The following is a 21,400-nucleotide window of genomic DNA, read 5'->3' on the forward strand; positions in this document are numbered from 1 at the left end:
TGCATAATCCTCAGTTTTGTAAGCATGGCTTCTAAGTCTTTACCTGGGTCGTTTACTAAAAATGTGAACAGATGGAGCTTGGACCACACTCCTGTGGAAGGTCCACCAAAGCAAGCCTTTGAGGCTGACCCTTTTCAGGCTTCATGATTCAACCATCATGATTCCATTAAGTGAAATTCATCTATCAATGGTTCCCAAATGTTTCCTGGAGGAGGCTAACTAAGAATCACTTTGAGAGGTGATTTATAAAAAACAAAAACAAAAACAGATTTCCGAGCCTCACCCGTAGCGATATTCCAAATTGGGAGGTCTGGGATGAGGCCCTGGAATCAGTTCAGAGGATCTGCTGGTGATTCTGACTCACAGCCAGGTCCAGGAGCCACAGCTTTCTCATTCATAATGAAAAGTATATTGAAAGTCTTTTAGAAGTAAGCTTCTAGATGTGAGTTACAGAAGAGAATTCTGTTATTTAAATAAAACCCTCTCCTCCCCACATTTCTTCTAATCCCTTTGCACCGCTGCCCTTTGTCAGGAAGATGATATAACGAGTGGACCAGAGGCCAATCTGCGGTGTCTCACTGAGCTGACTGCTGCCACCAATGCCACCCCAAACCTGCCTGGAGCCCCCACGGCTCTCCTCAGAATCCTTGCTCCAAGCCCTGCCTCTTCTTAGGTTTCTGTAACACCAGCTGCCGCCCCTCTGTGGCCCCCTTCCATATCAACTTTTATCTCATGCTCATCTTGAACCAAACCACTGGAATGCCTGTGACCAGGGCACCCTTCTTCCCCTTCAGTGACCAGCTGCTGAGTTTTCTATATTTGGTGCTTCACCTCCCACTCATTCCTCAACCCACCCCCACCTGGGTTCCATCACCACCACTTAACTAACTTGGCTCTTGTCAAGGTCACCCTGGCTCCTGATGGCTAATCCACCAGTTCCATTTTAATCCTTTTCCCAGAAGCAGCTGACATTGCTGACCACACCCCCTCCTCTCTTTTCCCCCGGCTTTTTTTTTTTTTTTTTTTTTTGGTGGGGTGGGGGGTGGAGGGGAGGTCTGCTGTTTCACCTGTCCAGAATCAATTCCCTCTTTGTGATAACGGCACCCTGTGGAGCCACTTCTCCCCATTCTGAGTCCGTGTGGTTTGGGGGTTGACTACCCCCCTCCAGGCATGGGTTATATTCCCCTTGACTCTAGTGATTGGCTCAGGGGTGGGCACATGGCCAACGTTGAACCACTGAGACTCAGACCTGAGATTTTTGCTGAAACTTCTGGGGAAGAGATTCTCATTTTTCCCACTGGGGTTGCTGAGCTGACAGAATGTGGGTATGTGAGCCTGGAATTGGAAATAGCCACCTGCCCACTCCATGAGGGGCAACTGATTGAGGAGGAGGCCAACATGAGGGAGGCAGCAGAGCCACTTGGGATCCCAGGCCAGGCCTGAAGTCACCATGCCTGGTCATACCACTTTGATGAGAAAATTTGTACCTTTTTACTTAAGTTGCACCACAAAGCATAACTTTTATGGAAGTCAACAATATAAACATTTACTGCTGCTTCAGCATTCTCTCATTAGTGTGTTGCAGGAAGTGATTTGATGATATATTTCAACAAACTACAGCACTAAATTAATACATTGGAAGATAAGATAATCCAAGAAAGAGTGGATTCACTTTTTCCCCATATCCCCTACCTGCAGAGCAGGCCGGGGAGCTGAGTTTTCTTGTTTCCATCTTGGAGAGGTAGAATTCATACACCCAGAAATTCCCCATACATAGCAAGTGTATCCGAAGGGCCTTTGCTAGCATCTACAGATCCTCTGCATTCTTTGTTTGTGGTACATTTTACTTTTACCTAAGCCTTTTATAGTTGAATTTCTGTCACTTGCGACCACAAGATCCCTAAAATGGCTCAGAACCACCCTTCTCCCCTGACAGGACTCCACCTTTCTGGTGACTTTTTCCCAAGTGTCTACACAAGCCCCTCTTCTTCTCAGTCTCGACCCACATGTCCAATCCCTTGTGGACTCTATACCACTTAAACGTAGGTTCACACCTAAACTCACAATTATGCCCCACTCTTCCTCTTCTTAAGTCCCCATCTCGGGGGACAGCTCCTGGTTACCCCAGAAACCTGGGCCTCACCATTGACACTTTCTCAGCCTCACCTGCTTGTCTCCTTTGGGCAGCTAGTTCTGGCTCATTGCTTGGGCTCAGCATTTAGGCAGTACCCTCAGGGAGGACTTTTTCAACCTCCAAGCCTGAATGAAGGGTCCTTCCTATGACCCCCTACCACCCTGTGCTTCTAGTGTCATCACCCAGAACCCTCATGGCTGGTGGATTCTTTTCCGTTTTCCCCATGATACTCTAAGTTCTATGATAGCCAGGCCCATTCCTGAAATCAATGTTATTTGAATAAATGAACACTAGGGTACGTAGGTATGATCTTATATATTGTGAATATAGCCTATTCTTCTATAAAAATTAAATATTTCAGTATCTCACATCGGCAAAAGGCATGGCATTTGGCACAGGAGACTGGTTTTCAGGGGCTCTGATGCCTAAACAAGGGCAAGAACCACCAAACTGAGACCACAGTGTTTCTCTCATGGAATCTTTTTTTATGGGTGGATCAGGCTGCCTTTTTTATGGGTGGATCAGGCTGTCTCCTGTGAGTGCCTTCACTTCTTTTTTAATAATGGAGTCCAGGGTTTATCAAATGAAGTAGAGCTTTGTTCTTAAACACACTCTAGTTCTCCACTTTTTGGAAAACTGGGACACTTAGCTGCCTCCAGTTTCCTGATACTTTTCATATTCTTCGTAATTTCTTTAAAAAAAAACAAACCAAAATGACAACCACAGTTCTTTGAGTGCAACTACAAGTTTTTCCTATACCATCCTCCTATCCGTCTATCCAGGTGTTTACTGGGCCTCGCCTGTGCAGGGCCTTGAGGGCACCTCATCCTTGGGTGTGACTCCCTCTCAGACATGGCTGGGCTCCCTCTACCATCTCTAGATCATTTGCTTTGAGGGAAAAGGAGAAAGAGCAAAGTAATAGCTGAGTTCTGCTTTCTGTTCCTGTTATAGCAAGAATCCCAAGCAGTGGGCCTATCACTTCCTGATTTGTTTTCTTGTTCTATACATGCCTAAAAAGGCTTTTTTGATTGTGGGAGGCATTTCTGCCCTCTCAGACCACTCACTGCAATTTCTTAATGCTTCATACTATCCATAAACTTTGTTCCCACCCTTGCATGTAGAACCCAGGTCCCTATTTTCTCTGTTAACATTATACTGAAATAATATTTAAAGGTTTAAAATACAATTAATTATTTTATCAAGCATTTTATAGGAAAATATTGTACCTTGATTTTAGTAACTTGAATGTTGTGAAGAATGAACATGTTTAGACATTGACAAGAATATACAGGGAAAAAGACAAATAGGGATTGTGTGGTGGTGACTCTCTTTTTTCTCATGGCTACTCCTTAGTTCCTTTTATCCTTCTGTTCTTTGAGCTATTTCCATTTCTTTTCTTTTTTTTTTTTTTTAATTGAGTTTTAGAGAAAGAGAGAAAGGGGGACGGTGGAGAGACATCAATTTGTTGTTCACCCTCAATTCTACTCAGTTGATAGATATGTCTATCCTTATGCCAGCACCACACCTTTGTTTACTGTAACTTTATAGTAAATTTTGAAATCGGGACACATGAGAACTCCAGCTTTGTTCTTTTTCAAGACTGTTTGGCTAGTCTGGATCTCACACATTCCCAGGTGAATTTTAGGATCAGCTGGTCAATTTCTGAGAAGAAAGGAGCTGGGATATTGATGCGGATTGTACTGAATCTGTAGATCACTTTGAGTAGTATTGCCATTTAAAAAATATTAAGTCTTCCAAACCATGAACATAGGATATCTTTCCATTTTTTCAGGTTTTCTTTAATTTCTTTCACCAAGGTTTGCAGTTTTAAATGTGTAAGTTTTACCACTTTTGTTAAACTTATTCCTAAGTATTTTATTCTTTTAGATGCTATTGTAAATGGAATTGTTTTTTTTTTTTTTTTGGAATTGTTTTCTTAATTTCATTTCAGATTGTTCATTGCTAGTATATAGAAATACAAAGTGACCCTGTGACCTGTCACTTTGCTGAACTTGTTTATGAGTTTTAAGAGATTTTTTAAAGGATTTTCCTAAATCTTCAGGACTTTCTAAGATCATGACCTATGTGAAGAGAGATAATTTTACTTCTTTCCAGTCTACATGCCTTCTATTTCTTTTTCTTGCCTAATTGCCTTTGTCTGTGACCTTTTAAAATCTATACAGTTTCTTGAGTGACTTGTCTCCTTTTCCCTCATTAGAAAAAATTTTCTGGGAGAAGCAGACAGGGCGTAGGAGGAAGAGAGAAAGAAGGGCTTTAAAAAATCAAAAGCTGCAACTGTGTGGTTTGAATTAATTTTCAGTGAGTCTCATATCCTGTCAGTGGAAAGGTCTTCCTTCACAGCACCTGAGCCCAGGGATTTTCTGGGGGAAATCTCTGAAATCTGTTTTCCTTGGGTTTTGGACACAAGCCTGGCTGAGTCCAACATCCACCCTTACTTGGCTGTTACAGAGCCTAAGATGTCATGGCCATTTTCCTTGTGCTCATCTCTTCTTTTTCTCTGGCTGGTTTGAGGTAGAATACCAACAGTTCCTCTCCTTACATTCTCTGGCTTATGGGAAATAAAACTGTCAGTGAGACAATAGGTTTATCAACTGTTCTGCTTCTACCCCAAAGAAACTTTGACAAATATCTTCAGCACATCTGAAGTCCCCTGCTGGGCCAGTTTTGCGATCCATGTGAGGAGAGTCCACCAACCCTCTCCTTCCAATCATCCTCTTCCTCGCATGTGGGTCCCTCATAGTGATCTCCCATGCAGAAGTGAGCATATTTTATCGACACTCAGGCTCTTTAACCACCCCAATCCAGGAGTCCTTTTCATTACAACAAGCCACACACTTAATTTCCTCACTCCTGATGAAGATCCTGGCTCACCTAGTTTTTCCCAGTTCTGGGAAAAAAAAGAGAGTAAGGTTCCATTAAAAAGATGTGGAATGCACACCAAAGGCCTTGCTGAGTGGCTTTACAATGAGGTAAGTATCCCTCAGTACCAGTGCAGGTTCTGTGTTAACGAGTGGCCCCTTGGGATGTGCAGAAAGCCAGGTTGATAGAATCTATAACTATGTAGATAGGGGCACCCTACAGCCAATTATGAGCTTCAAGTGCTCAATGACCAGAAGCATACAACACAGGCACTGACCAGCCTCAGAGAAAAGATAGCGATGATGCAGGCAGCATTGAAGATGGTCAGAACCCTAGGCCAACCCCTGTGCTCCCCAGTTACAGTGCAGATCTCTAGAGGGTAGCTGCCCTTTTGTTTTAGTTTTTAGATCTATTTATTGATTCCAGAGAGAGGAAAGGGGAGAGAGAAAGAAACATCAATCAGTTGCCTCCTGCATGTGCCTGAACAGGAAGCGAACCCATAACCTAGGCATGTGCCCCCAGTGGGAATCGAACCCGTGACCCTTTCTTCAGTAAGGCTCCAACCAACTGAGCCACACCAGCCAGGGTGGGTAGCTGCCCTTTTGTTTGGGCCTTTCCTTCCAGCAGCTAAATCTCTTCCTCCTAGCTCCACTCTGAAACCAAACTCAGGTCCCTGGTGCCTCACCAAGCTTTCTGTCTGTCCTGATTTCCTTCTAACTTCACAGGTCCACTTTGTGCCACTACCCAATGTCAAAGTCACTTAGGCCAGGGGAGGTCTCAAGAACAAGTGACTTTCTGATAGGGTAGTTCCTTCTCACCCTTGGGTTGCACACGGTTCAGTGCCTACTGAGAAGTGGTCCGCCTCAATGGAGTCTCCAGAAATCAGATTTCAAAACTCTTCTTAAAACTATGCTTAGCCATACCACAAAATTTCCGCCAAATGATGAATCAGAGAGGAGTGAGAAATATTATAATGAAATAGTAAACTGAGAGAAAAAAAAGATCAATTCATGTTCCTGTGAATTGTGTTCTCCTGTCTCTTATTATCCAGGCTATGGGAACAGAGAGGAGAGTGAGCCAATCTCATCCAGGTTGGTACAGCCATCAACAGCCTAATCACATAGGCACAATAAAGGCCCCGTGGCAAAGACAGACAGGGGGCACTGCCCGGGGTGCTGTGAACGTGCCACCACTAATGCCTGAGATTACTATAATTATAACAATGCTACCACCTCACCCTTTATCTGTATATTTTTTAAAAAGTCTACCTTCTATTCTTGTATGAATTGGTCATATGCTTCATTATCCCATACACTTAAAAACCTGTTAGTAATACTGAGATTTTAAATGTATTGTCATCTTTCAAGGTACCAGTAACTATAATATTTCTATGATTCATTTTGAATGTCTGGGATGACATTTAATATTATTTTCAACATATTAATGAGCACCAAAAAAGCAATTTTAAAATTATTTTCTTCAGTTTTCCTTCATATTCAAGTTACTGTCCAGAGCAGTGATTTTCAATCTTTTCCATCTCATGGCACACATAAACTAATTACTAAATTCTGCAGCACACCAGAAAACATTCATTTTTTTTTGCCAGTCTGATAAAAAAAATAGGTATAATTTTGATTCATTTATACCAAAACAGCTCTTCTGTTAGCTGTTGTCATTTTTTAATTTGGCAATCTAGAGAAAAAGAGGTCAGTGCCCCTGACTAAATAGTCAGGTATCGCATGTTTTAAAAATTCTTGTGAAACACAGGTTGAAAATTGCTGATCTGCAAATATATTTCAAAACAGTATCTTGGCTTTGCTAAATTCATTCATAGAGTATCTGTAGCCCTGGATTGAACAGATTTCCTGTAGTGACAACTACTCTATTTGTAGGAACTGTTTAGGTCACTGGAGTGGAGAAAAGAGGCCACTACTTAATAGAAATGGCATGTATCCATATATAGATACAGTTTTCTGAACACCTGTTGAACATCAATGATGAAGAGATTGTTATAATTTCACTTTGTTTTAACTGACACAGGGTTTAACCTAGGAAAGCCAGCAGCTTTAGAAGTAAAATACCCTCTTTAAAAACCTGTCTCAATGTCCATTATTTTCCATCAAAAGTCACTTCCGAGGAAGCTATATTATTTGAACCTTAGGGCATGCACAGTAATTGCTGGTTTTTGGAGGCACAGCAGGCATGACCAATATTTTTAGCTGTCAAGGGTGAGCCAGGAGGGAATGACCCACCTAAGAAATGGAAACTAACGAATAGTAATATGACACCCCCCCTCAGTGTCATTGGGTGCGGTTTGCTACACACAGCTTACTTCCTATGGCAGGATAAAGGCAAGGCTGTGCAAGAGGTGAATGAAGGTGGCCTCTCTACTCCTGCCCCCACCACGGTGGTGGGGGCGGCATGCCACCTCAAGGACGGGGGACATAGGCAATACCTTCTATAGTTGCCATTCATTCATTCATTCATTAGTTATGCGCCGGGCACTGTGCTACAGACTTAAGTCTCCAACTATGACTCAACAGCCCATTCTGATACCCCACACCACTGTCCCCATTTCCAGCCCTAGGCCTCACTTGCTCACCAAGAAGGTGCTTATTATAGCCTCTCTCGCGCGGGTTCCCAGGACAAGGTGACAGGATAAAAAGCCAGCCAGAGCAGTGCCTTTCCATGAACAAGGAAGGAGGGCTCGAAGTACGCGGAGAAGGGGTTCCGGGGACCCTCTTGCCCGCGTGAGGAGAGCGGGCCCCTATTCGCACGGCCGCGCCCCGGGGCGAGGCTGCGCTCACCACGCTCGGACGGGGAACCATAGGTCACTGCGATGCTAGAGGCGAGGGGGTTCCGAGAAAGGGGAAGTGGCGCTGCGGGAAGCCCGAGAGCGGCGGGAGGCTAGAGACTACACGCGTACACGTGCAGAGGACCGCCTGCACCTAGGTGGTGGGGGCAAGGGTCCAGGCAGCGGGGAGGAGAGACGGGGCGCGTTACCTGATGAAGGTGGTTTTGCCCGTGCTGTACTGGCCCACCAGGAGGATCATGGGCTTGTTCTCGAAGTCGGCGTCCTCCAGCGCGGGCGAGTGGAACTCGTGGAAGCGGTACGCCTCCTCCAGTGGCAGCACCTTGCGCAGGTAGAGCGAACGCAGGCCGCCCGTCACTGTTTGTACGGCGTCCGCGCCGCCCGCGCGCTCGCGCCCGCCCGCCTGCCGCCCCATCCAGCTAAACATCCTGCCGCCGGTCCGCAAGTCCACCAGTTCGCGACCCGCGATCCCACCCAACTCTGCGTTGGACCCTCCCTGGCTCGCACTGAGCTGTCCCAGCTGCGCTCTCCACCACTTCAGCAGGCCCCGCCTCACGCCGTTGCAGCTAATCTCCAATCGCTACGTCACGAGCGCTCGTTCACTATTCAAAAAAGCTCTCTCAAGTCCTTTCTCATTGGGCCACCGCTTGCGCGTGTGGCGGTATCAGCCAATGGAGAGGAGGCTCTTAATGAATTATTGATGACGGAGTCCGTCTGGAGGACAGGGGTGGGGAGAGGGTGTCTGAAGCCGGGTGACGCACACCGACGTCTGAGGGATCTCTTTAGTCGTCTGGTCTCTCCTCTGGCCAGGTGGGATCGGCTTCCGGGCAAATCTGAGCTGCCAAAGAAGAACAAACAAACAAAACAACAACAACAACAACAACAACAACAAACCACGAGCCTCCGGAGGCTGCTTTGTCTCCTGGAATGTTTTCTCCTCCCCGCCCTACAGACTTCGATACTAGAGACAAAAGTTCAGAAAGTTGACAGGCAGGTTCTTTCTACCCGCTGGCAGATTATTGTCACCTTCATTTTATTGGTGGAGACTTTGACTCACGGACATAATAGACAAAATTTGAAGTAGGGAAGTAGACTTCAATCTACATGGGTACTGTACATATTTCTTTTACTTCAACACACTGCCTCCACTAAATTCTGGGTTGATTGAAGGCCCTGTGCTTTTAGTTCTCTTTATTTGACTTTCTGTAAAATTGAAGACTTAGTCATCATTCTCATTGATTATTAATTTCCACATTTGACATGTAAAAGAGTTAATGTTACCTCCAAGCTGTCTCTTTTTCAGGTTAAAAAACCACTTACCTAAATTGAGATTGGAAGAAATAAACAGCTATCGCTTTGGTAGTCCCAGGTTACAGTTCTTTGTTTTGTTTTTTAAATATCTCTCAGTTTTCTTAGAGCACTTAATCAGCTGTGATCCATGGAGCCACCTGCATAAGAATAATCTGGGAGGCTTGTTAAAATGAGGATTTGTGGTTCTCACACCAGACTTGTTGAGTTAAAATATTGAGTATGGATGGAGTTCAGCAAGGACCCCAGGTGATTCTGATGTATCCTAAATTTGAGAAAATATGATGTACAACAGTACTTCTTCAACTTGATAGAAATGCAGATTCTTATTCAGTGGGTATGGGGTGGGACCCAAAACTCCCCATTTCTAACAAGCTCCCAGGTGTTGCCAGTGTTGCTTGTCCATGGACCATACTTTGAGTACCAAGGGTGTGGTGAAGATAGAACAGGACTTGGCATCAAAAGACCCGGGGTATATATCTAAAAGAATGAAATGATTGTCTCTAAGAGATATTGTACATCCATGTTCATAGCAGCACTATTCACAGTAGTCAAGAGATGAAAGCAGCCCAAGCGTCCACTGATGTACAAATGCATAAACAAAAGGTGGTATCCTACTATGAAATATTATTCAACCTTAAAAAGTAAGGAAATTCTGTCACACGCTACAGTCTAGAAGAACCTTGAGAACATTATGTTAAATGAAATAAGCCAGATACAAAAAGACAAATAGTGTGTGATTCCACTTACCCGAGGTACATAAAGTAGTCAAATTTATAGAAACAGGAAGTAAAATGCTGGTTGCCAGGGGCTGGGAGGAGTATGAAATGGGAGTTTGTGTTTAATGGGTATAGAGCTTCAGTTTTGCAGAATGAAAAATTCTGGAGATCTCTTGCACAACAATGTGAATATAGTTAACAGTACTGGACTGTACACTTAAAAATGATTAAGATGGCATATTTTGTTAGGTATTTTTAACCAAAAATTTAACAAATGTGAATGTATAGGATTTTTTGTACTTCTGTAAAAACTAAATAAATAAAGTATCCAATGAAAAGATTAGAAGGAGAAACCCCTAAACTAGTACAGTATTCCCTCACTTATCACAGGTATTATGTTCTAGACTCCTCGCGACAGGTGAAAATCCACAAAGTAGGAACCTACATTTATTTTAGTATTTATATATATTTTAAGGCTTTATAAACCCTTCCCACACATTTATAAACCATTCCCAGTCCCTTATTAACCTTTCCCACTCCCTTATTAACCTTCTCCACACTTTTATAAATACTACTATGTTCTTAAACATATTCTACACTCTTAAACCTACGTAACTTTAACAACATCTGTATACAGTACCGCAAAATCCCGCGATATAGCAAAAAATCTGCGATAAATAATTAAATATAATATTTTAAAAAATCCCGCGATACAGTGAGGCTGCAATAAGTGAACCACAATATTGAGAGGGACTACTGTAATGACCTTCGAGTTGGAATGATAAGTGATTTTAGTTTCCTTCATTATGTGGTTTTGATTTTTTGAATTTAACACAAAAATAATGTTCTTTTCTTATAATCAGGAAAATAATTTAAGGAAGAGAAAATTTTATGGTCCTTAATCCTGAAAAAGAGAGGAAGGAAGGAAGGAAGGAAGGCAGGAAGGAAAGAAGGAAAGAAGGAAGGAAAGAAGGAAGGAAGGAAGGAAGAAAGAGAGAGAGAGACGGAGCCAGTGAGTGCTGGAAGAGCCTGGCGCAGAAGATACACCATCATGTCTTTTCTTCTCTCTTTTCTTACAGCCACAGTGTCAGCTTTCTTCTTCCTGTCCGGTCCTCCATGGAGTGATTCTCCCCATGATAGTCGTCTTGCATCCATTTGTAAGTTGTGATAGTCTTCTGGTTTTCTTTCTTCAGACTAAACAACCCCAATCTCAGTCACTTTTAAAATCTGAAAATAATTGTTTTTCGGGTTAAATCTTATTAAAGATAGTTCTATAGGGAGTGATATTGTTGCCTGAAAATTTGTCGTATTGAATAATTCTTAAAATAAGTAACTTGATAACAAGATTCACACTTTTCTTTGCTATATGAAAATTACAATTGCAATTCTGGTGGAATGTTTTTTCCCCCCATCTTCTTGGTAATTTAATGATCACAAGGTTTGCTCTAGATCATGTCTAGCATCTTACTCTGATAACTTCAAATTCCAGGGTGGTTAAAGACCTGAGAGACATGTGATAAAGAGAATAGAGGAGGTACTTTGGCCTGAGAAGAGCCCTCTTCACTCTCAGACACACCTCTCCTTTTCTGTGGCCACTTCTCCAGGTTACTGCTACCACTTGGAGATGTAACTTTTAGGACACGCAGGTGGAGATGTCTAGTAGATACTTGAAGCAAGACTGCCAGTTGTCTATAAATTGTCCTTCTTTAGTAATAGAATTCTGGTTTTTAGCTGGGCACATTGCAAACCAGGTAAAAACAAAATTTTCTAGTCTCCCTGCTGTTAAGTGTCATCATGAGACCAAGTTATGGCTGCTGATCTGTTATCTGAAGAATGTGTGGGACTTGCAGGAAGTCTCCTTTAAAGAGAAAGAAGTTCAATCTTTCTTCTCTCTTCTTCCTTCTTGCAGTCTGGGATATGGATAGAATGGTTGGAGCTCCAGGGCTCATCTTGGGCCACGAGGTCAAGGTCTACACAAGGGATGGTAAGTCAGAGAGCTGGAAGGAGCAGGATCCCTGATGAAACAATGAAGTGCCACGCCAGCCAAGGCCTGTGTCCCTGTGGGTTTCTTTTACATGAATGCATTTAAGCCACTATTTGTCAAGTCTCTGTTCAAGATTAAAGTACTTCCTAACACGGAATTTGTTACTGGAAATGGAGTTTATGGTAATAGAACCCAAAATGTGACATTCACTTAGTGGAAGAGGGGCAAAGTCTACTTTAAGGATTCAGTTCTTGCAGTATGGGATTTAAAACTCGGCTACATGTTTTGTTGACACACTTCCTATCAGGAGGTGGGAGCTTGGTCCCCTACCCTTAAATCTAGGCTGGCTTGTGAATGCTTCTGCCAATAGAGTGTAGTGTAAGTGATGCTATGTGACTTCTGAGGCTGGGCCATAATACTCCATGCAGCTGCCACTGTAACACTCCCTCTTGGAGTCCTGAGCTGCCATTTAAGAAGACTGACTAGTCCGAGACCACCTTCCGAGGCCACATGAAGATGCTGTGGCAGACAATCAAGCTCTGCCTGCCCTTCATCCTTCCCAGCCTTTCCTGTTGAGGCGCCAGATATGTGAATGAAGTAGCCATCTCAGAAGTGGATCCTTCAGCCTCAGCTGTTCCAGACCATGGCCATCTGAGTCCTCCCCAGTAGTTCAAGACATTTGAGTTGAGGCCCCACACATGGAGCGGATAAGAGTGCTTCCTGCTGTGCCCTTTCAAAATTTCTGACCTACAGAACCTGTGGGCATAATCAAATGGTAGGGGTTTTTTTAAATGCCATTATACTTGTCGGGTTTCGTTGCTTAGCTCTAGATAACTGGAACAGCTGGTAATTTTTATTATCTTGTTAGGATAAAAGTATAGTTTTCTTTCACAGAAAAGAAGTACAGAGCTAGGCAGACCAGGACTAGTTTGGTGTCTTCAAAATCAGCAAAAGTCAGACCCCTTTATTCCCCCTGTTGCCCAGAATGTGGACATGATGGTGGGGGGAGCTCCAGCAGCCATTATGAACCAGAAGGTAAAGTTGAGGATGGCAGAAGCAAGAGCTGAAAGGAGCCTAGGTTTCTGTTAAGAAATAAACTTCTGTCTTGTTTAAGCCACTGTAATTTTAGATATTTTGTGTTATGTAGCAGAATTAATGCTAACTGATATAGAATTTGAATACATACATCAAGAACTTAGGAAATCAGTTTGGCCAGAGCTAAAGGTTCCAGAATTTTCAAAATAAAAGCAGTAGTTGAAGTCCTGGGTGTATATGAGATTGCTTTGGGAGAGTAGAGAGTGAGAAGAGAGGAGAGCTAAAGAGAAAATCTTAAGGAATACCGGCATGTAAAGGAGAACAAGGGACGTGGGGCCAGGAGAAGGGCTTGAAAGTGGGAAGAGTCCAGGACAGAAGGTGTCTGGCAAACCCAGTCCCTTCCTTCTAGGGCTGGGTTGGCAGCCCCTAATGTATGCCCCTTACATACACAGTTAACATGGAACTTTTTCTTTGTATCACAAGGCTCTGTTTCCATGTGGACCAGAAGGAAGCTCCTTGAAGTGTGGGGGCAATTGTTAGTCCTTTTTATTGTCCCAGTGCCTACAACAGTGACTCGCACATAGTGAGGAGGTAATAAATATTTGCAAGCAGAAGTGAATTGCACTGCTGTTGGCAAGGAAGTCATGGGAAGGGAGGGTTTCAGGAAGGAGGGAGTGTGCAGTGCCAACTGCTGAGGTCAAGAAAGATAAGGCCTGTAAAGGGCCAGTGCCACTTGACTCAGTGTATCTGGAAATTGGGAGGACATTGATGACCTTGGGAGAAGTGTTTGCATGGGGATACAGGAGCAGAACACACCTGCTGTGGGCCAGGGTGACTGGGTTGCATGGCAATGTGGTATGCTGGCTGCCCTCCTGGGAACAAGAAAGGAGACTAGGAGGAGGCACATGGTGGGAGAGAGGAATTTCACTTAACTTTTCCATTTAATCATATCACAGGCAGAGAGAGAGCAAGGGAACCTGGGGAGGGAGCCTCCCTGACCTCCCTAAGACACTGTGCCCTTGCCCCTCTCGGAACCGATGACACTTTGTCCTCATCCCTGTGCGCCCCTTATTCATTTTCCTGCTCTGTAACATCACCAGCATTGTTTTAGAAGCTAAGTCACCATTTAACTTCTCAAATCCATATAAAAATCTTTTCATGTTTTTTCCCCTCAACCCAAATCTAAGTTCCTGGAAAGCAGAGGCTGTTTGCTGACTGCGACCCCCAGGCACTAAGTAATCGCTGGCCGCCCTTCCTTCCTCCCCATCAGCACTTCCTGAAAACCCTCAGAGCTTCAAACAGCATGGGTCAGCGAGAGTAGGTGCTCCACTGGTTGCTGACAAGGCTTCATAAAAAGAGGAGCACCCACCACGAGAAGGTAGGGAGCCCTGCAGGAGAAAAGAAAGCTGTCCAGGAGAGGAGGGATGGGATGGAAAGGTCCTTCTTACACCTCTGGCAGTGGCCAGGCAGTAATGAGGGCAGGAGTTATACATGTTTTACAGCATCAGCTATAAAAGCAGATGAGTCAACAGCGTTTACCCACATGGCCATTTTATTTTGTGCTCAAATAATTACAATGGTGTTAGAAATCTCACTCTACATACTTTGTTGAATCCAAGGAAGGGCTGCCTTGACCTTCCACCGAACAGGTCTTGCTGCGCGGCTCACTCTGATAATTTAAGGAGATCTCGTTTGTTGCAGATGGAAGGAAAAGGTGCCAGAGTGGAGGCAGCTCTGGTGGAGGGAAGGGGTGGCCTCCCAGGATAGCATTATCTGGATGGGGACCAGTTTTGCAGGTCCAAGAAGCCTAGTTTATCCATGGCTCAAGGAAGTCTATTGCTTATGCTTTACAGGCATAAAGCCATACCTCTCAAACTTGAATATGCATAGGCATCACCTGGGGGGTGCGCATCTGGATATCAGAGAGGAGGTGGGAATCTCGTTAAAAGGTAGATTGATTCAGCATGGCTGGGGTGGCGCCTGAGATTCGAGATTTCTAACCAGATTCACATCACACTTGCAGTAGCAAGAATATAAATTGGCGGACAAATTTTCTAAACTTCTGGTACCTGTCACCACTCGTCTCCTAGTAACCAAAGGACTGCATAGGGGCATTGTGGCCCAGAAAGAGCTACAGGTATTCCAGGTTTGCTGAGCTTTGCGCAGACCACATGCCTTTCAGGTTACACCTTCCATGGCATGGGCATCTCAGTGGCTCAGGTTACATGATTTTAAGTTTCAGCCTGATCAGAGATCTGGGTATTTCAACTTGACTTCTGTGTCCCAGGGCTTTCCTAGTGATTCATCTGGAAACCATCTCCAAGGATGGCCTTTGTCCTCAGGGCTAACCTAGTCCTTCCTGGGGAGATCCTTCCTAGTTTTATTCTCTCAGGGAGACTTGCCAAGAGCTGGGGTGTGCTGGCCATGGTGTTTACATGATAAATAAGAAGAATCTCATTTAGAAATAAATAATCCCATCTGGAAAACAGAGGGGAGGGTGCAAAGAGAATTGAGAACTGCTCCTAGAGCAGGTTGGTCAGCAAGCATTGGCTTCTTGGAGCAGACAGCACTGGGCAGCATCACCTGCCTGATGTCCCGCTCCATTGACCTGCCAGGATACCCCCGAGCTGCACCCCAGTTTCTTGTTCCATGAATCTGAGTTGCAGACTTGGGCTTTGTCTGGCATTTCATTGGAGCTGAGTGCTCAGATGGGAGTTGTCTGTTCAGGATCACGGGTGTTGCCAGTCCTGGGGCTCTGAGTGGCTAAAGCAGGGCTGCTGTAGCCCTGTCACCTGTTTGGCTTTGTTGTTGAAGAGACCAGATGTCTCCAGTGTTCCATCTAGATCTTCTAGTATCATGCTATTAATATCCTGATTTGTAAAAATAAAATATAATTACCTATAAAAAAATTGCGGTGGGTATGAAACCCCAATACATGCCTTGTTATTTTCCTGTGGTCTTCTCTCTCTCTCTCTCTCTCCCTCAACATTTTTTAATTTTTATTTTTTTAATCGAAAGCTCTGGCCAGCCTGCCCGCACCCCTTGTCAGAGAGCTGAGCCAGCTGTGCAGGCTGGTCAGCCCTGATGGGTTCCGCGCCTGGGATGGTGGAAGCAGACACAGGATCGGTGAAGCTCTCTGGGACTGAGGGACGCTGGCTCTTCAGTAGTTTCTTCTTCTCCACTGCCATCCGCAAGGCCTGAAGGAGCTTGTCCTTGTTATTCAAAATGTTGTACTCACAGAGGTCCACCAACTTGTCGAAGGCTTCCTCCGTATATGTCAGCTCCTTGGTGGCGTAGGGAGTTTTGGCGCCATAAATGTTAACCTGGCCCTTCTCGAGCTCTTCAGGGCTTCGCTCCACACCTGGAGGTAGCAGAAGGGCTCACTATAGACTCTTACTATGTTAGGTTTTAATGACTTGTGTTCTACATCTCCCCCAGCCCACCTCTGCATGCACAGTGCACACACTTGCATGAAGATGTGCACAGGCATGCACACTCAAACATGCACAAGTGCACACACACCTCCAAGCTCTTAGGGCAGGGATGCAGCTTGCCATCTTAGAGTTGCCCTAGCACCAGCACAGTGCCAGGAGCATACCTGGATGTCAATAAATGTGGAGCAACTGAGTTTGAGAGTAGAGTTTGACACTGGCAGTGCATGGAGGTGTGGCGGTCTTTTCTTTCTTGCCAAACCAAGGTTGGCTCAGACTGAAGTTAAGCCAGGCTTCCCATTAGTGCTGTTAGAAGATGGCCCAAGTTTAAAGATAGGAACTCTCTGTCCAAGGCTAGTGGGCAGTGGGAACACAGCTGAGAGGTGGCTTACCAGGGGCCTTGTACTTTTGGAAGGTGTCATTGATGAGTGGGAAGAAAAGCACAACAGGGGCATCGGGTTCCTGGGAGTTCTCCATCAGGCAGCATTCCTTGAGATTACTATTCCCCTCCTCTTCCAAGTCATAGCTGGGGAAGGGGATGTCCTGCACAGTGCAGTACTCACAGGTTTGTTTCATTGGCTAGAATATCACAGGAGGACATATTTGAGTATTAGGAGGGGTGGGGGTGAATAAGAAACACAGAGATCTGAGGTCCAGCTTCCTAATTTCCCCAGCTAACAACTGCTTGGCCTATTTGTGCTATTTTTAGAACAAAGCCAGGTCAGGACAAAGGGCCTGAGGCAGTAGGATTGGTGTGTGTCCAATTGCAAGCTCCTTCCCCAAGTAGAGTGGACAGAAGCCCTTTTGATGATGCTTCATCCAAACACAGACCTGGGTAGATGTGGGTGGCAGCCTGAGGGTGACTGGAGCTGAGTCATGTACAGCCAGGCTGGCAGGTGCCTGGGGTACATACATGGGCTTTGGAACTGACAAAGTGTCACAGGGCTGCAAAGGATTGTAACAGAAAGAGCAGTGGACTTAGAAGGTCAGAATCTCCTTAGTCTACCCCACTGCACGCTCACTAGCTGTGTGATCTTAAGCAAGCCACTTATTCTCTCTGTGCCTTAGTTTCCTTATCTACGACATGGGAATAACAGCAGTTATGTCATCTACCTCAAAGAGCTGGTTATTGCAAAGATCGAGTGGGATTATGTGTAGGAAAGGACGCTGTCACTCATTTATAAACTGAGGTCATTATCATTGTCGTCTTATCATCTGTACTCTCTTTTTCTTGGCTTCAGAATAGGACTGTATTAAAGTAGACAAAAAATTATCTCCTTTTCCTTAAAAGGCCAGAACATTTAACAAGTAAGTAAATATTGGGAGAGGGGGGATGGGACAACTGTAATTGAAAAACAAACAAACAAAAAAAAAGAATAAAATTGGTAATTACCTAGTTAAACAGAAAAAAATGAAGTAAATAAAAACCTCTGGTCCTGGTTCTTTAGTATAATTACATAAAGGGTCTTATTCCCTGGGAGAGGGGGACAGTCTGATTATTTTGAAAATAGGACATTACTAACTCTTGAAGTGCTATAAAACTTTAGAATTGACTGGGCTCTATTATGGTTATTAAAAAAAAAAAAAAAAAACGCCTATTTTTTGCAGCTGAAGAATTGCGAAATATGGTACACACTCAGAATCTTCCCAAACCCCTGGGGCCCCGCTGCGTGTGAAGGCCAGTTGGCTGCCCCCTGCCGTTTGGATGGCTCCCTTCACCGCATGCATTGCTGCTCGAATTTCTCTGACGCTAAATCTTAGAGCCTGTAGGGGGCGCACATCCTCCCACTTCCCAGTTTGTGGTACTTATTCAGTGGCCTGGAGAGCTTTTTACTGCCGCACTTGCCTTTGTTTGGGACCCGGCACTGTAATTGAGGTGAATAATGAGGTCAGCTTTTCTCTCCTGCCTGAGGAGGGGTGGGTAACTCGAGTTGATGAAGAACGCGGTGTCCAGCAGACACAAGTGGTTCATGGACTGTGTCAGCTGGTTTGGGAAGCTGTCAAGCACAGTGTCTGAAATCCAAGGCATGCAGTTACCATCACTCCCTGACGCCCTGATCTCAGCAGGTGGTCCGAGGTCCCTGGTAAGGATGGTGCCCTGCCCAGAGCTCATGCATCTCTCGCTGGACCTCCAGCTCCCCACTTCTGTCCAGGATGTCCAGGTGAGTCAGTGCCCCTCAGGGGAGGCTGATAAAGAAATGCATTATCTTGGGGTTTTAGCAAGTCTTTCATGGAATATACACAGAAAATCCACTTAAGCTCAGCCACAGGGCTTGTGGGGTAGTAGGGACGTAGACTATCCTATAAATTGGTACAAACTTGGGACCCAGAGCCAGTTGCCCTTGCTGCCCAGACAATGAGGATGAGGATTATTAGGCCAGGCGCAAGCAGCCATTTGCAGGCCATGGTCAGATAAAATACCAAAGGTGGTAGAGAGCCAACCTCAGAACCTTAACATGGTGGGGATGAGGACTGGGTTGAAGCTGTAAGACCAAAGTCTAAGGCTTGGTTCTGCTACTTCCCACCTAGGGAACCTTGAGCTGGGCCATCCCTCCCCAACTCAAGGTGGCACCATTCACATGAAAAGGTGCCCCCAGAGCACAACTACAGAAAGTCAGGGTCCACATTTCTCCATCTGTAAGATGGGCCAACTTCTACCTGCTGAGATTGTTGTGCAGATTCTGCATAGAGTTGTTGTACAGATTCAGTGAACTAAATATGTGTACTGCTCTGCACACTGTTCAAGTCTTCACCCAAGAACACAGCGTGTGGGGAGTCTGCCACGCTACTCCACAGCAGCCCCGACATCCATGTTTCTTTCCTGCGAACAGAGGCAGGCCGCAGGTAGCAGCCAGGGAGGCTACCTTTCCACTTGGAGAACTCGCCGTTCTGGAGGTAGTCGGTGTGCAGCTGTAGCCCCGCCAGGAAGTTGTGGAACTCAGATGCAAAGGACCGATAGGTGAGGATGTTGCGGAAAGTATTGGACAGCCATGACCCTGGGATCACCACAGAGGTGTCCAGGGCATTGGCATCACATTTGGGGATTTCAGGAAGAAGCGGTTCATCTTCTGTAGGGGAAAGGGGGTTGGAGAGCAGATCACAAGAGTTGGGGTACCCGACCACTCAGGTGGAGACCTGCGTGGTAGCCCAGCACCCACGGGTGAGATAGATCATTTACATCTTCCTTGCCTAGCTCTCCATACCCTGGCATCAGAGTTGGCACACCCAGGTGAGAGACACAGAACAGGGGATGGGGGTGGTGACAACTAAGGACTTCCAAGGAGGGTGGTCCAGAAGAACAACCTTTACTTGTGCTCATAGGTCCCCACCCTCTTCAGCTCTCCTGGGCACTGCACAGCTCTGCCAAGAAGCTTACTACACAGGGGACCCACTCCCCAGACCACCTAGAACTGGCACGGGGGAGGGGGGCTGTGGCGGGGTCTCAGTGAGTGTCTTCCTTCACCTGCATCCACCCTCTCCCCCGGGCAGGGAAGACCCTCTGGCCCCAGCTGCTTTCCAGTGTTTGGGGGCCACAGAGATGGCACTGAAACACATAGCAGGTGGACTGGTCCTCAGTTTGTGACCCACACTCTCCATTCCCCACTCCTGTCATCCAGCCAAGAGGGAGAGCAGCATGTCACCCACCGATGTCTCGCACTTTCTCCCTTGTCCACCTGTGGAAAAACTCCTCCGAGGATCGGGCAAAATTCCAGGCATCAAGCAGGTTCACAGAGAAGATGCTGCTCCACAAACCTAGGACCAGGGCCAGCCGTGAGCAGCTCTGTGCAAGAGCCCCCAGACCCACCCGAACACTGACAAGTCCTGCTTCAGCCTTGGTTCCCTCTCCACATCAGGCTGCTCAGAGGGCAGGAGAGACTTGGATATCCCTTTGCCCATGGGTGTAGCTCAGCCCAGATGATGGAAAACCCCAGCTCTCAGCTCTTCTCCACTCTCCTCTCAGAGCTGGGAGAGGATGTGAAGACATAGAAGGCACAGCCCCAGCTGAGATTTAATTCTGACAGGGAAAGGCTTCAAGTTCAAGTCCAAATGCCCACTCTCGTATCAGTGAATACAATAGTTTAGGACAGTGCCTGGCACATGATGAGCACTTCAGAGGTGTAATGATTTTAGAATGCAATACATTAATAATAATACTCATGAAAATTTCACATACATTGACCCATTTGGATCCTCATAGGATAGGTTTTACTCTTAAGTCCAATTTACAAATGGGAAAACTGAGGCTCAGAGAGTTCAAGCCCAAGTGTCCTAAATACAGATCTTTGAACCACATGCTCAACAGCATAGGTGCTTAGAGGAAGGAAGCCACCATGGGCTGGGGGTGTCTGGCAGGTTTCACAGAATATATGGGGCTCAATTGATTTGGACTTCTGGGACTGGCTGGATTGGGACAGATGGAAAAGAGTAGGGTGCTGACAAGTAGTTTAAATAAGGGCATACCTGTGCTAAGGATGTAAAATTGGGTCTGTTTTGTGAGGTTGCCCTTTGGTAGGTGAAGTTTAGACTCTAAAGGGGAGAACTAAACGAGTGGACACTACGGGCAGGTCCGTGCACACAGTGTACTGGCTCTGGAAGACCAGGGAGCACAGGGCTGAGAGCTGGGCCAGGCTTCCTAGTGACTGCCTTCACCCTGTGGTCCCCTCTGCCCTCTCTTGGAGGAGCTAGTCTGGCCCCTGGAAGCAGGCATATTGCTGCCCGGAGCCAGAGGGGAAAACAGTGGGAGTTCTAGAAGCTTCCATCTTAGCCTGCCTTTCCCAGTCTCACCTGGGACAATTCCTGGGGGAATAGAACAAGCCTCCCTACCATTCTCTAACTCAAAGGTGGGGCCCTGCCCAACATGGGACAGGGTTCCCAGGGGACTCCCCCTGCCAGGAGTCACCTAGCATGTAGCACATCCGAGACTCTGGTATCCTCCGCATCAGCCGTCCCATGAAGAACTCGGAGCCAAAGAGCTCAGTGGGGACGAAGGCGCCGTACTTCAGCAGGCCCACCTCGTACGGAGAAAACTCGCACCATTCTGCACAAGCAGCAGGACAGGGTGCCACGTCAGTCTTAGGTTGCACACCCACGCCCTCC

The 21,400-nt window shown here is 45.8% G+C and overlaps 2 protein-coding genes across 2 annotated transcripts in view; both read right to left on the reverse strand.

Moving 5' to 3' along the window:
- EHD4 (EH domain containing 4) overlaps window positions 1-8,370 on the reverse strand; it is a 74,261-nt gene extending 65,891 nt beyond the window's left edge. Inside the window, exon 1 of the mRNA XM_090270459.1 lies at window positions 8,018-8,370. Within this exon, the coding sequence (XP_090126585.1) occupies window positions 8,018-8,253 (236 nt within the window). The 5' untranslated portion in view covers window positions 8,254-8,370. The remainder of the gene's footprint in view (window positions 1-8,017) is intronic.
- Window positions 8,371-14,406: 6,036 nt separating this feature from the next.
- The window catches only part of PLA2G4E (phospholipase A2 group IVE), a 33,358-nt gene continuing 26,364 nt past the window's right edge, over window positions 14,407-21,400 (reverse strand). Inside the window, exons 15-20 of the mRNA XM_090270460.1 lie at window positions 21,204-21,341; window positions 19,949-20,056; window positions 19,168-19,371; window positions 18,150-18,316; window positions 16,696-16,882; window positions 14,407-16,233 (exon numbers count right to left, since the gene is read on the reverse strand). Of these exons, the coding sequence (XP_090126586.1) occupies window positions 15,872-16,233; window positions 16,696-16,882; window positions 18,150-18,316; window positions 19,168-19,371; window positions 19,949-20,056; window positions 21,204-21,341 (1,166 nt within the window). The 3' untranslated portion in view covers window positions 14,407-15,871. The remainder of the gene's footprint in view (window positions 16,234-16,695; window positions 16,883-18,149; window positions 18,317-19,167; window positions 19,372-19,948; window positions 20,057-21,203; window positions 21,342-21,400) is intronic.

The sequence above is a fragment of the Furipterus horrens genome, unplaced genomic scaffold (genome assembly GCF_987537825.1).
Source record: "Furipterus horrens unplaced genomic scaffold, mFurHor1.1.pri manual_scaffold_3, whole genome shotgun sequence".
Taxonomy (NCBI): domain Eukaryota; kingdom Metazoa; phylum Chordata; class Mammalia; order Chiroptera; family Furipteridae; genus Furipterus; species Furipterus horrens.